This window comes from Lissotriton helveticus, chromosome 9 (genome assembly GCF_964261635.1).
Source record: "Lissotriton helveticus chromosome 9, aLisHel1.1, whole genome shotgun sequence".
In the NCBI taxonomy this organism is placed as follows: Eukaryota; Metazoa; Chordata; class Amphibia; order Caudata; family Salamandridae; genus Lissotriton; species Lissotriton helveticus.
In genome coordinates, this window is record NC_136070.1 from 1,067,879,574 (window position 1) to 1,067,891,589 (window position 12,016).

Below are 12,016 nucleotides of genomic sequence, written 5' to 3' on the forward strand. Positions count from 1 at the left end.
TCACCGACTTGATCCCACTGCGGAGTCTCCACACTCTTAAACTTACTTTTAAAATGCAGCTTTGTGAATACTTCAAAAGTGCAAACTTTCATAAATGTGTAAGTTTACCTTTGTGAATCAGGCCCTCGGTGTTTTATATTGAGTAATTGCTATTTGGTGCACCATGCTAGTGCTCAGAGTGGTGACGAAAGATGCATCAACCATAACTTCAACTACTGTGTGGTAAACCATCCTCCACGATAAAACATATGTGGCTTATTCCTACCAAACAAGTTGGCATCTTGAGCCTCAACAATTAGCTCTTTGTTAGTATGATGTTGAAGTTAGAGGACTGGGTCTTCCTATAGAGTCTGGAGCCACTCAGGTAGGAGATAGATAATTAGGTCTTTATTTCATGATGGCACTTAGTCGACAGCAAGAGCAGGTAGGTCTTCTGGGGCTCCATCCTCCCTCCAACTCTTTCTCCTCACCTAGCTTCTACTCCTCACATACACACAACCACATTCTATTACATAGATCATTCTCAGCATTCTAGACCCCAGCTCGGACATAGGGCATATGAGCACATGAAGGCTCTGATTTTACTTTAGATTCAGCACTCAATATGAAAACCTATATTGGAAAATGTACTTATACTTGGCGTTTTTAAATGGACCAGCTTCTGAAGAAAAAGACTTTCATTTCCCAAACGGATTCACTTTCTTCTATTGCCCAGGCTATAAGTATTTCTTGGCTAGACAAAGGAAATTCTCTTTCATTTGGCCTTCCACAACGAGTCCTACCCCTCTCATATCTGGTTTCAGTTTGACTACACGGTTGATGGTGGGCTCTTTTTGATTTATTTCACTGCAGCTATTTAAACTTTCTTGTTAAGATTGTTAGCTTGTATTACATTCAAGGTGCTTAACTTGGGCAACATGTCTTTCCGGCCACACACTTTGGTTGGCTGGAGGCATATGACTGGGTCCCAGCAAGTCTGCTTTAGGTACTAATTTGCAGAACAGATCCTGCCAACTACTCTCATTGCACTTCATCTACTGTCGCTCTACAGCTGTGGAAGTATTTACCTTTCTTAATCAGTGGTGACTGGATCTTCTTTCGTTCTATAATCGCTTCATGATGTTCTTACTGCATTCCCTGCATTGTTCAGCGAGAGTCGTTTGATCTCCATTCATTTTCAGGCGTGGCGTAGAGACAGCTTTACCTGTTTCGTGAGCTTCATGTTTTCCAAAAAATAAGTACCATCATATATAGATAGAGGGACTTTCCCTTAGCCCTCTTCACCCATTGGTCTGTGCAAGGGCCATTCACATTTTTTCCCTCCGACACAGCTTACAGCTTATGGTCAGTCCTCTTCAGTCACTTGCTCAATTCACTAAAAATTAAGGCATTTCGATATTGCACCTGCGTACATCCTCCTAGAAAGTAGTCCACTTTAGTGCCAGGGCTGGTAGGCGAATCTCTGCTTTCAGTTCTGCTTTTATTTAATGTTTTTTAATTTATTTTTGTGATAGCTAATTTTACTTTTTTTTTTTTTTGCAAATCCATGCATGTCACTTTCAAATTGTTTACTTTTTTAATGCTTATTGATTTAATTTAAAAATTGTTTTCACTTTTAATACCTATTGCATATGCTTGCAAGTAAAAAGAAATGACCAAAAACCAGCAGGTATTTCAAAGCCAGGCCTATTGACTTTGCCAATAAATATATGATGTGTGGTAGAGGGTTGTTTAAACTGTAGGGTGATAGATGACCTTGAAGAACAGATGCCTGTCCTCAGAGTAAGTGTGAAATCCTTGACTTCTTTAGCTCATAGGCGCGGCTGGGGCTTCTTATTGTGACACTGATGTTTTGGTAAAGCACCAACCCTTGTGGTGCACCACAAATGACCTGAGGGCTCAGAAAGGTGAAGTTTCCTTGGCACAACTGTGAAGTACAATGACAGAAGAAAGGGGAAGCTGTCTGTGGTGACCTTGATGAGTGAGGCCTTCCACGTCTCTGAGCAGGTGGTGTTGATTTAATGATGTATGGTTTGTAGATGACAAACCTAGTAATACCTTTGGAGCCTGCAGGTGGTGGTTTTCTTGCGCTGTCCCCTTTTCAGCCTTTCAAGTTCCAAAAATGTGGGTCAATGTCAACTGGGTACAGACATCTAACCTCCACCGTAGCACTTGATGGGTTGACGAGGGCCACCCTTCAGGGGACCCCATTCCTAAGCTGCAGACCGTCGTATTTGCGGGAGGCAAGTGAATCACGGGAGCATCCCACACATTTTATAGGCAGCCCTCTTATTTGGAACCATGCCACTGTCTCTGGATTATAAGAAGCCTTTGCTGATACATAACATGTTGTCTAACTCATTTACATACATGAAGATTACGTCACCTTACCCGCGTGCAAATAATAAGGAAGTCTGCATTACAGCGCGTGCAACAGAAGTAAACACCTTTTATTCTTAGCCATACATTTACGATCCTGTCTTAGGTTTAAAAGGGAATGCATAAAGCCAGCCTGAAACCATTTTTCCCAGGACACCCACCCCTGCTTGACTACAGGGCAGGGGTCTCCCCCCACGACACCACTCTCGGTTTAGCGTTTCAGCTCTTTAAAGCCCAGATGTGACCGGTGCGGTGGGAGGGGCCACGGAGCAAAGCGATTCTCAAGCTGGGGGCTTTGAACTTTGAAGAGTGACTTAATGAGCTGCCGTGCGGCACGAGCTCCCATAAACTATACTTACTTTAATGAAAGCATGTGTTGTGATATGGGGGGCAGAAATCAAGCTCGGCTTTGAAGAGGATTCCAGGCCATCCCAGGACAGCAATTATGTGGTGAAGACAGATTGGGAGAACCAAAAAATGTGGGTTTGTGTCAATCTGTGAAACTGTACTTGCGTGCGACTAGGTGTCGGGGTACCAATCTGTGCCTCAGTGTATCTTCCTTCCTCAGTGATTTATACTATCTTTATGTGAACTCACCTCGGGTGTTTGCATTGGGAGTTTTCATGCACGCCTCTGTGAGTCAGGGGTGGTCTGCATGGCAAGTCTCATTTTAATTCGGAAACAAAACTCACCGGCATCGTTTTCCCTCACATTAAATAATCAGTCGAATTCGAAAACTGAACATTCATGCCGCAAAAACAAAATGGGGTACAAAAACGACTGCGCAGCAGCAGCAATATTTAGCTCTTGACATCTCGATACCCTGTCAAGGGGCAGGTGAGATCTAGTCAGCGTTAATTAAACATTAAAGCTGTCTATCAATAACGTCGAGGTGCGAGGGCCACAATGCTCCAGTTTGGCCCAGACAGAGTCAGTTCCAAAACATGACTGCAGCTGGACGTTCCTAAGTCCTGGGTACCATTTTACAGTCCATGCCTTTCTAAAAGGGGCATCTCCTGCTGTGCCTGCGGGACAATGTTTTTGATACATATCAAGTGAAGGGTACTCTGTCGCTAATTACACCACGAATCAAAATGTAGCGCTGTCCCCTACAACGTGTCTGTTGGGTCTATATCCACGCAAGGGCAAACTCACGTCTAGGTTCATCGATCTGGTCCTGATTCTCTTCAGAGACACCAAAAAGGCTAGAGGATCCCTGGACTTCGCGGAGACTTGGGAGAGGTTGCTAGAAACGAGGCAAGGAGAGACACCAAAAAGTCAAGAGAATCCCTGGACTTCGCAGGGATTTGGGAGAGGTCGCAAGAAGTGAGGTGAGGAGAGAATGAGACATCACTGAGTAGCACTCCTCCTCAGTAGTCGGACGCACACCTAAGCTAATGGCCAATAGACTGGAGGCCTTGAACTGCTTGTTCTCATCACTGACAGGGAATGAAAAAGCGCATGGGAATACCACTGGGAAGGTTACCACAAAGTCCCTTGGTATTCTGATCGAGGACATACCTTCGACCCCCGTTGTGACATTGATATATGTTGAAGCGCTGGTTGTATTATCAGTAGGCACCTCATGAGACCTGGAAAACAGGGGGAGGGGGGGTCTAACCTTCTTGTTGTTAATGTTTCACGGTAAGTATGGATAATATTTTTGTGAGTAATTCGCTAACGAACAATATGACCCAGATCTGTCAGAATCTTGTGACTGGGCTTTGCTACTTAGTGACAATAATAATCAATGCACTAATATTCTTGTAATTTGCTAGCAATGGGCAGGACATACACTATCCACTGTGTTAATGTGTCATGACTTTTGTTCTTAAACTGAAATAAAATGGGGTTTAAAAAAAGTGTAGTCTGACCCTATCAGCTTCTTTTAAAAAAGCTGGGCCCTAATAAAAGTGTTGCTCATAGTCATTAACTAAAGGGCAATAATCTAAAAGATCAATTACTTATATTTGCACTGTGTTTGTGGTCATTGGTTTTGCTAGACGGACTAGCTGCGCTGTGAGGAACAAAACTAAAACCAGAGGCCCGATTCAATAAGATGTGTCTTAGAGTAATACGTTAAGATATGCCCAGAGCATTTCAGACTTAGAACATCCCTCTTATACCATATTCACTAAGGCCTTTCCTGGAGCAAATCTGTAGATATCTGAGTATCTTCAAGATTCCACTTAACGCATTTAGTGAATTCCCTTCTCACGTGAGATCTCAAGGATGATTCGGATATCTCCAAACTTGCCTCACAACAAAACTGAGTGACTCTGAGATGTTCCAAGCATCTCCTATTTTAATGCAAATCCTGTCTTTGAAGATCCATTTTTGCCGTTTCAGGGGCGTGGGTGGGAGAAAAATAAGATGTTTGCTGTTAATGCTAAGGCTGTAGAGTTAAATGTCCCAGGGAAAAAAACCACTATCCATTTAATAGTGCATCAGAAAACTAAAGGGGCGTGTAGGACTTGCATGTTGGTGTTTTCAATACTATCCTCAATAGTCCTTATTTAATTGCTATCAGCATGTTACACACACCCATCTCTTTAGCAGAAACTTCAACAACGTAACTATTCCACTGGCGGCTAGGGCTCTATTCCTCTTTACTTTCTGTAGTTTGCACCTTTTGTCGGATCCCTAGTGTCTCTACAGCAAATAGGAGGCTAATGAGATGCTATGGACAGAACATGTACTCAACTCTGATGGTATCAATGGCCAAAGGGCGTTTGATGTCACTCTGGCAATGCCTTACATTTTTGGAAAACTGGCATCAGTTATTGAAATCCAAAATCCTTCCCAATGCATACGGGTCTGCTTAGAATCCAAACATATTTCATCAATCCCCGAACATAGCCAGTACCACGAGAAGTAAAAATACCATGGTTAGGACCGCAAGCCTAAACCATTCTGCAGCAGGAGTTCCACAGCAAGAATCTTTGCTACACTTGGTGAAAGATTTACTGTGCCCTTGGAGACCAGGTTAGTTGGCCTTAACCATATGATGGTCCAACTTTGGTCCCTAGGCCTACAGGATATCCATTTTCATTTCCAAGGAGTGCTGCATCATTCCATATCACTATTGTGATCCTGACTACTGTGGCTAAGCTGACAAGGTGAACAATGATCCATCTTAAAAGGTGTTTTAAGAGAAAATAGGGCAACCCCGTTGCAGCAACATAAAATCTTTTACAGATCACAAAAAAAGGATGAAAATGGGTTTCCATGAATACCTGGGGACTTCCAGTCGTACTCAGAGACCCTATAGCTTATTTTTTTTTTTTTTAGTTTAAAGAGCTTTATTAAGAGGATATACAATGTAAAACATCAGTACATAAGAAGAAGGCATCAAAAAGAGATAAGAATTAAAAATATATATATAACAATTGGAAAAACAACCCCAAAAGGGGTAAATGAGCTTTACTAAGGGAAAAAGCTTTTAAGGAGATTTTGTGTAGAGGGAGAAGAAAGAGGGGGGAAATAGAGAAAGGAAAAGAGAAAGGAAAAGAAAAGAAGGAAAAGAAGAGAAAAGAAGAGAATCTATAGCTTATTTTAAGTTTCCCAAAATACAAAAAAAAAACTTAATTGGAGTACAGCTGTCAACAGAGGAAGTTGGATGTTTCTAAGTATACTTTTGTTCAATGGTATATGAAATTTGTATTGTGTTTCACTTATTTTCATATGACATTTTGAGGAATTTTCTCGACTTGCTTCACTTGGTAAGTACTTTTACTGTAACAAAAATAACTAAAACACTTCACAACTAATTTCCAGCTTTCCAAGTTGCATCTGACTTTCGTTCTCTAGGGCGAGCTGTTGGTCCCTTTGGTGTTTTGGATCTGGAGTGGGGACATATTTTTCATGAAGGATGCTACCAAGTGATAGTGGGCTGCCGTTCTAAAGCTGCGTTAGGCTGTGACACGACAGCTACTAGCAATGCACTCAGTCTCTTTCTCAGCACCACACATACACCTAGCTGATCATCTTAGAGGGAGAAATAGGCTGTTCCTGGATGGCCAGCAACTCCCAAACTGTGTAACAATCCTAAGGCTGTCCATATTCTGACAATGAATTGTTGATATTCAAGAAATCATGTGGACTGTGCCACTTCCTTTTCTCTGAGAGCCTGGAGATGCTGTTTCTACTCTGCATAGGTTCAACAACACATTCATGAAGATGCCATCTTTTTCTTCTGTACCCCTCAGGTGTGTGCCCAGAAATCAAGGACTTCCTTTGCTCAAAACCTCAACTCTTTGACTCATCCTGAACCTCATTTTACTATTAGAATCTCCAAAAGAACCCTTTCTAGACTCTTCCCTCCTCTATTCCACCTGGGATCACCCCAAACCTAATTTTAATGCTAAGATCTCCCAGACAACCCTTCTAAATTCTTCCCTCACGTAGCCTTTTTTTTAATTTAATTTTTTAGTGTTTTATATAGCACGACCTAGAACCGTGGATATCAGGTATCAAAGCGGTTTACATGAGCACCTGTTTCATTACATTCATTTTTGTTAGGCACCTTTGATTTATCATCCCAAAACTCATTTTACTACTATGATCACCCAATAGACACTTTCTAGTCTCTTCCCTCTTCTGTCCCCCATTATCATCTTCAATCCGACCAACAGACTTGCATGTCCACCACTCAAATTAACTCAAATTTGACTACGCTAATTCACCACTAATCCTTTCAGGGTTCTGGAGTAGCATGCTACTCGCCGAAAAGCGATTTGACGCCTCGTATTAAGTAGTAAGAGCTATATATATACAATTACAAAACCATACAATTACAAAGGATTCACCTGCCTTCTAATCAACAGTAAGAGTAAGAGTAGCACCCTCTCCCTCTTGTACATATGAATGAGTCCCTGCTTCTGCTGCCACCGACTGGTCAAATAAAGAAATTGCATGCTCTCATTTTATATAAAATCAGAGAATACAGCACTTCCAGCAATCATGCTAACTTTTTTTTACAACAAACATTCATAACTCTTACTACAGACTCATCATGTTCCCGCACTAGGGTGATGTCTGATTACCCTCCTCCATCTATAGAGACCATCCCTTAAATTACAACGTAGAAGAATTGGATCCGGTTGCACCATAACTAGAGACATAATACCTAAAGCGACCTCACCGGCCGAACAGGCATGGAACATATTAGTGTGGGTAATACAATGCACATATCAAGAACAAGAAGTTGCTGATGACTTGTGGTGCCACTCACCTGAAGTGCCAGGGACCTGGCATCACTGCTTTGTAGAGCTGCCCTCATGTCTTCCACCAGCTCTCTCAGGCTTGCATTCTCATCCTCCAGCTTTATAATTCTGTCCTCGGCCTGTTCCAAAGCAACTATTTCCTCGTAGCACTCCTGGGAACAAGAACAGGTCTGTCCTTGGCTACAGTCTGAATGATGGTGGCCCGGAGCAGCTCCACGCTTGCCCCCAATGCCCTTCCCTGGAAAGGAGAGCACCTTCTTTCGTCGTCTCAGTGGGCTCCGTAGTCGTATCTGAGTTTCGATATGCTCACTTTCCTTTCCCACTGGAAGCCGCATCACCCCAGCCTTTGTGCTGAAGTAGCCACAGAGTCTAGCGTGGAACTGTCGAAAGGTGACTTCCTGGGGTAGGTCCTCAAGCAACCCGGCACATTCCTCCAAGTCCTGCTCCTCGCCCTCCTTTTGCCGTTGGTGGGTCTGCTCCTGTCCGAGACCCAGCACCCCGCACAGAACCATGAACTCTTCCCCCAGGATTCTGCCCTCTCCCTGCCAGTCTAGGTGATGGAAGATCTCCTGCAGGTACTGGTCCAACCCAGTGGCCAGCACAATGATTTCATTCTCCACCCCGCGATCCAGCCCGTAGTGATAGGCCAAGGCGCTCACCAGCCACTGAGTCCTCCGAGCAGGACGGCTTGGACTATACGGGTCCACAACACTGCTCACATCCAAGGAGGGCTGCATCATTACAGCCTCCCCTTAGGGTCTCAATGACCATGCTTTCCTCGCCAGAGGTGAGATACCTTTAGGGTCTTAAGATCCCAGCTTCAATCTACAAGGAGACAATAACTATATGGCTATCAGTGACCAAACTAGGGTACACCTGAGGCTCTCATGAGCTAAGCTTCCTTCAACAGCGAACAGACTGTGAAGGACCTTTGTGTTCAATTTAAAGAGAAACGGTCAGCTGAAATTATGTCTGTAGGTCAAGTTTCTTCTTAGAAGAAGACAGCAAGCTGCATCACAAGGGACAACACTCCACCATCAGAGTTGAAATATTCAAGGTCACAATAAGTGTTTACATTGGAAATATAAAAGTGTAGATTGTTAGGTACTCACTATGCAAGAGTTCCTGTGTGCTACTGAGAAGTGCTGGTACTCTCCCATTGCACACTGCACTCCTGCTAAGAAGTGCTGTATGTTTCCTTTAAAGTTAAAGAAGTGCAAGTTATTAGTACTTTAGAGTGCCCGTTTCAAGCACGTGTCACGATAAAAGAAGCCGATTTTAGCAGTTAATCCAAATCACAGCTTTTCAGAGCCCTGGGTTGAGGCTCCAGCCTGGGTGGCAGAAGGGTGCCTGGTGGCACCGGATCAATCGCTAGCCATAGCAGAGTCAGGGGAGCTTAAAAAAAAGAGGAAAAGGGTAGTGACCCTGCCAAAGTTCGGTAAGAAAGAAAAATGTGGCTACAATTAAAAGTCCCCTTCTTTATAGCAAATGGATCTCTTTGGGGCTAACGTGAGCTGGGCAGGGTGAGGGGCACACTCGCACCGACAAAGATGGCATCTCTGGGGGTCTCTTTGCAGCGGGTCTTGGAGGGTCCCGATGGGTGTCTTTAGAGTGTAGATTTCACTTAGAAGGGTGGAGACTGCAGGAGCCAGGCTTGTATCAGACGGAACTTGCCCCTCTCTATTCTGTGACAATTTTAGACTTTTTTCAAAAATAGGGGCACCGCGCTTCTGTCTGCAAGGATGGTGGTCCATGCGCCCCTTGCAGCCCCTGCGAGGGGAGCTCAGAGGGCAGGCGTTGCAAATAACAGGCAGGCTGCTCACCTCTGGGACGGACTACCTTGAATAGAGAGGGGGGTTTTAGGGGCAGGCAGGTTGGCGGGTCACGTATGCGGAAAGGTGTGCGCAGAGACGGGGTTTCCTCTGCATCCCGGAGTATCACTGACAGTGACACGCCTCACATCCAGGAGGGTCTGCGGCGCAGGGGCGCCTCTCGGGGCGCGGAGATTTTAGGGAACGAGCAGGCGTCCTTCCAGTCCCCGGGATGCTCTGTCCCTCTCTCTGCGGTCACAGGGTGTCCCCGTCCACAGGTTGCCGGACTTCCAAGTCTCTTCCTGCCCAGTCCGTGGTCGCACTCCCCTCCTGCAGCCAGGAATCCCGGATAGAAACTTTGCCGGGACTCGGCTGTCGGGGTTCGCGGAGTCTGTCCGGGCAGTCCGCGGATCCCGCTGCTGAAGTCTGCTCAAAGCAGGACCATCCTCAGAGGGCTGCCTCGCGCTGACGTCACGGGGCGGGGCCTCGGAGCCCTTCTGCTTTACTTCAAGCGCTCGGGACCACAGCTGGAAAACTTTATGTGCAGCCCCGACCGCCGGGCTCTTCAAACCCCATCAGAGGCGGCAGTCCTAATCAAGGGGCGCGCGCTGGAGCTCAGGGATGAATGAATGAGCGCTGCATGGGGCGTGCGGCTGATGGGAGCAGTGCGGGAGTGATGAAAGGAGTACCGCCGTGGCACACGATACTGCCGGAAGCTAGAATGATGACCAGAACAGTGCTGGGGTGGGACGTCATGTTGTTGTAAGCTGAGCTGGTTTGATGATGACGAGGGCAGTGTTGGGATATGGTACACTATATGGTGTCAAAAGCAGGTCCGGGAGGGTGATAATGTCGAGGGCAGTGATTACATGGACCACGACAGGGTCAAAAGCTAGAAGGATGTTTAGAAAACTGCTGGGGTGATGCATGGTGATGTCAAAAGCTGTGCTGGAATGATGATGAGATGACGTCAGAAGGGCTCGCATGGTACACGAAAGTGTCAGAGGTTGCGCTGGTGATGATGATAAGAGCAGCAATGGCATGGATGGGGATCGTGTTGGGATGATGATGAAGAAGATGTACGTTGGAATGCTGCGGGTTATTGTCTGAAGCACGTCTGGGATGATGAAGATGAGAGGATAGTGTCCACAGCAGTGCTGGAAAGGTGATGAAGATGGTGAAAGGAGTGCTGTAATGGCACACATAGGTGTCATAGGCAGAGCAAGAACTATGCTAATGAAGATTAGTGATAAAAGTAATGGCATAGCACCTGATGGTATTAAAAGGTAGTGCTAGGTTGATGATGATGAGGGCAGCTGTGCTAGGGCACACAATCGTGTCAAAAGTAGTGCTGAAATGATGACAGCAGTGCTGGTGCGGCACACAATTGTGTCAAAAACAGGATAGGAATGGTGATGAAGGAGAGGTTTGCTGATAAGGCACAATACATTGTCAAAAGCAGTATTGAAATGATAAGACCAGTCCTGGCGCGGCATACAATAGTGTCAAAATCTGGATAATAATGGTGATGGAGATGTGTGCTGGCAAGGCACGATAGTGTGTCAAAAGTAGTACTGAAATGATGAGATCAGTCCTGGCGTGGCACACATTAGTGTCAAAAGCAGTATTAGAATGGTGATGAAGGAGAAGTATGCTAACTAAGTCTGGGCGGTGAACTCCGCTCCGCTCGTGGAGTTTGCAGATTTTTCCGTACTCCGCGTTCTGCGGAGCTCAGGGAGTTCCAAAAAACTCCGCTCTTAGAGACTGCTGGGGGAAGAAATTAACAATCACCCTGCAACTGTGCCTGCTACATATATGGGACGCCACTAACTTTACTCAAACCGAGAAAACTTGGGTATCACTGGGGTGGGCCATAACCAAACAAAACATTGCACAGTTGGGGTGGGGTCGGGGGGAGTGCGACGTACTAGAGTTTGACATGGATAGAGCCATGATAGCTGAAAAAGACGTATTCAAGTACAGAGGATGCCCCAAAAAATGGGATCGTAAGTGGGCAGCATGGAATACATATAGAAGGGAGATTTGCCTGTCTCCAAAAGTGGATTTGCGACGTAGAGAGGTCGAAATACATGAAACGTTCACTGCTGCAGAATAAGTGTCAGAATAATGAGTCAAAGTGTTATTTATGCGTGAATTGTCACTTCACACTGATTGTATAACTAAATGTATGCTGAGACTTGAAGGCCTTGCTGTGCTGTTTGTGGTGTTTATCAATAAGAACAGTTTAAAAAAAAAAAGTTTGTCAAGTTGGCGAGCAAGGAAAACTCACCTCCTGGCAAGATTTCTACCCTTTTGTGATCGTCAACATCAAGTTGACGAGTGCAAGTGTGGAAAGTCAACTTCCCGGCGAGATTTCTCAACACAGGCGCTCAGATTTCTCATTGCGAGTGGTCGCGTATGCTCACTCCGCTCACGCTGAGAAAGCTGCTGCTCGAGAAAAAATTTAATTCAGCAGCAGAAAGGAAGCAGCGACCGCTTGCGCTGTGCATGGTGCACAATGCGGACAAACATCTAGGACTGAAAATCACAGCGAGCGGCATTTATCTAACGCACTCCGCCGCTTGCAGGGCTCCGCATAGC

At 45.2% G+C, this 12,016-nt stretch overlaps 1 protein-coding gene across 1 annotated transcript in view; it reads right to left on the bottom strand.

Moving 5' to 3' along the window:
• EFCC1 (EF-hand and coiled-coil domain containing 1) overlaps positions 1–9,842 on the bottom strand; it is a 240,689-nt gene extending 230,847 nt beyond the window's left edge. Inside the window, exon 1 of the mRNA XM_078661434.1 lies at positions 7,613–9,842. Coding sequence (XP_078517560.1) covers positions 7,613–8,344 — 732 coding nt within the window. The 5' untranslated portion in view covers positions 8,345–9,842. The remainder of the gene's footprint in view (positions 1–7,612) is intronic.
• Between the last annotated feature and the right edge of the window lie 2,174 nt (positions 9,843–12,016).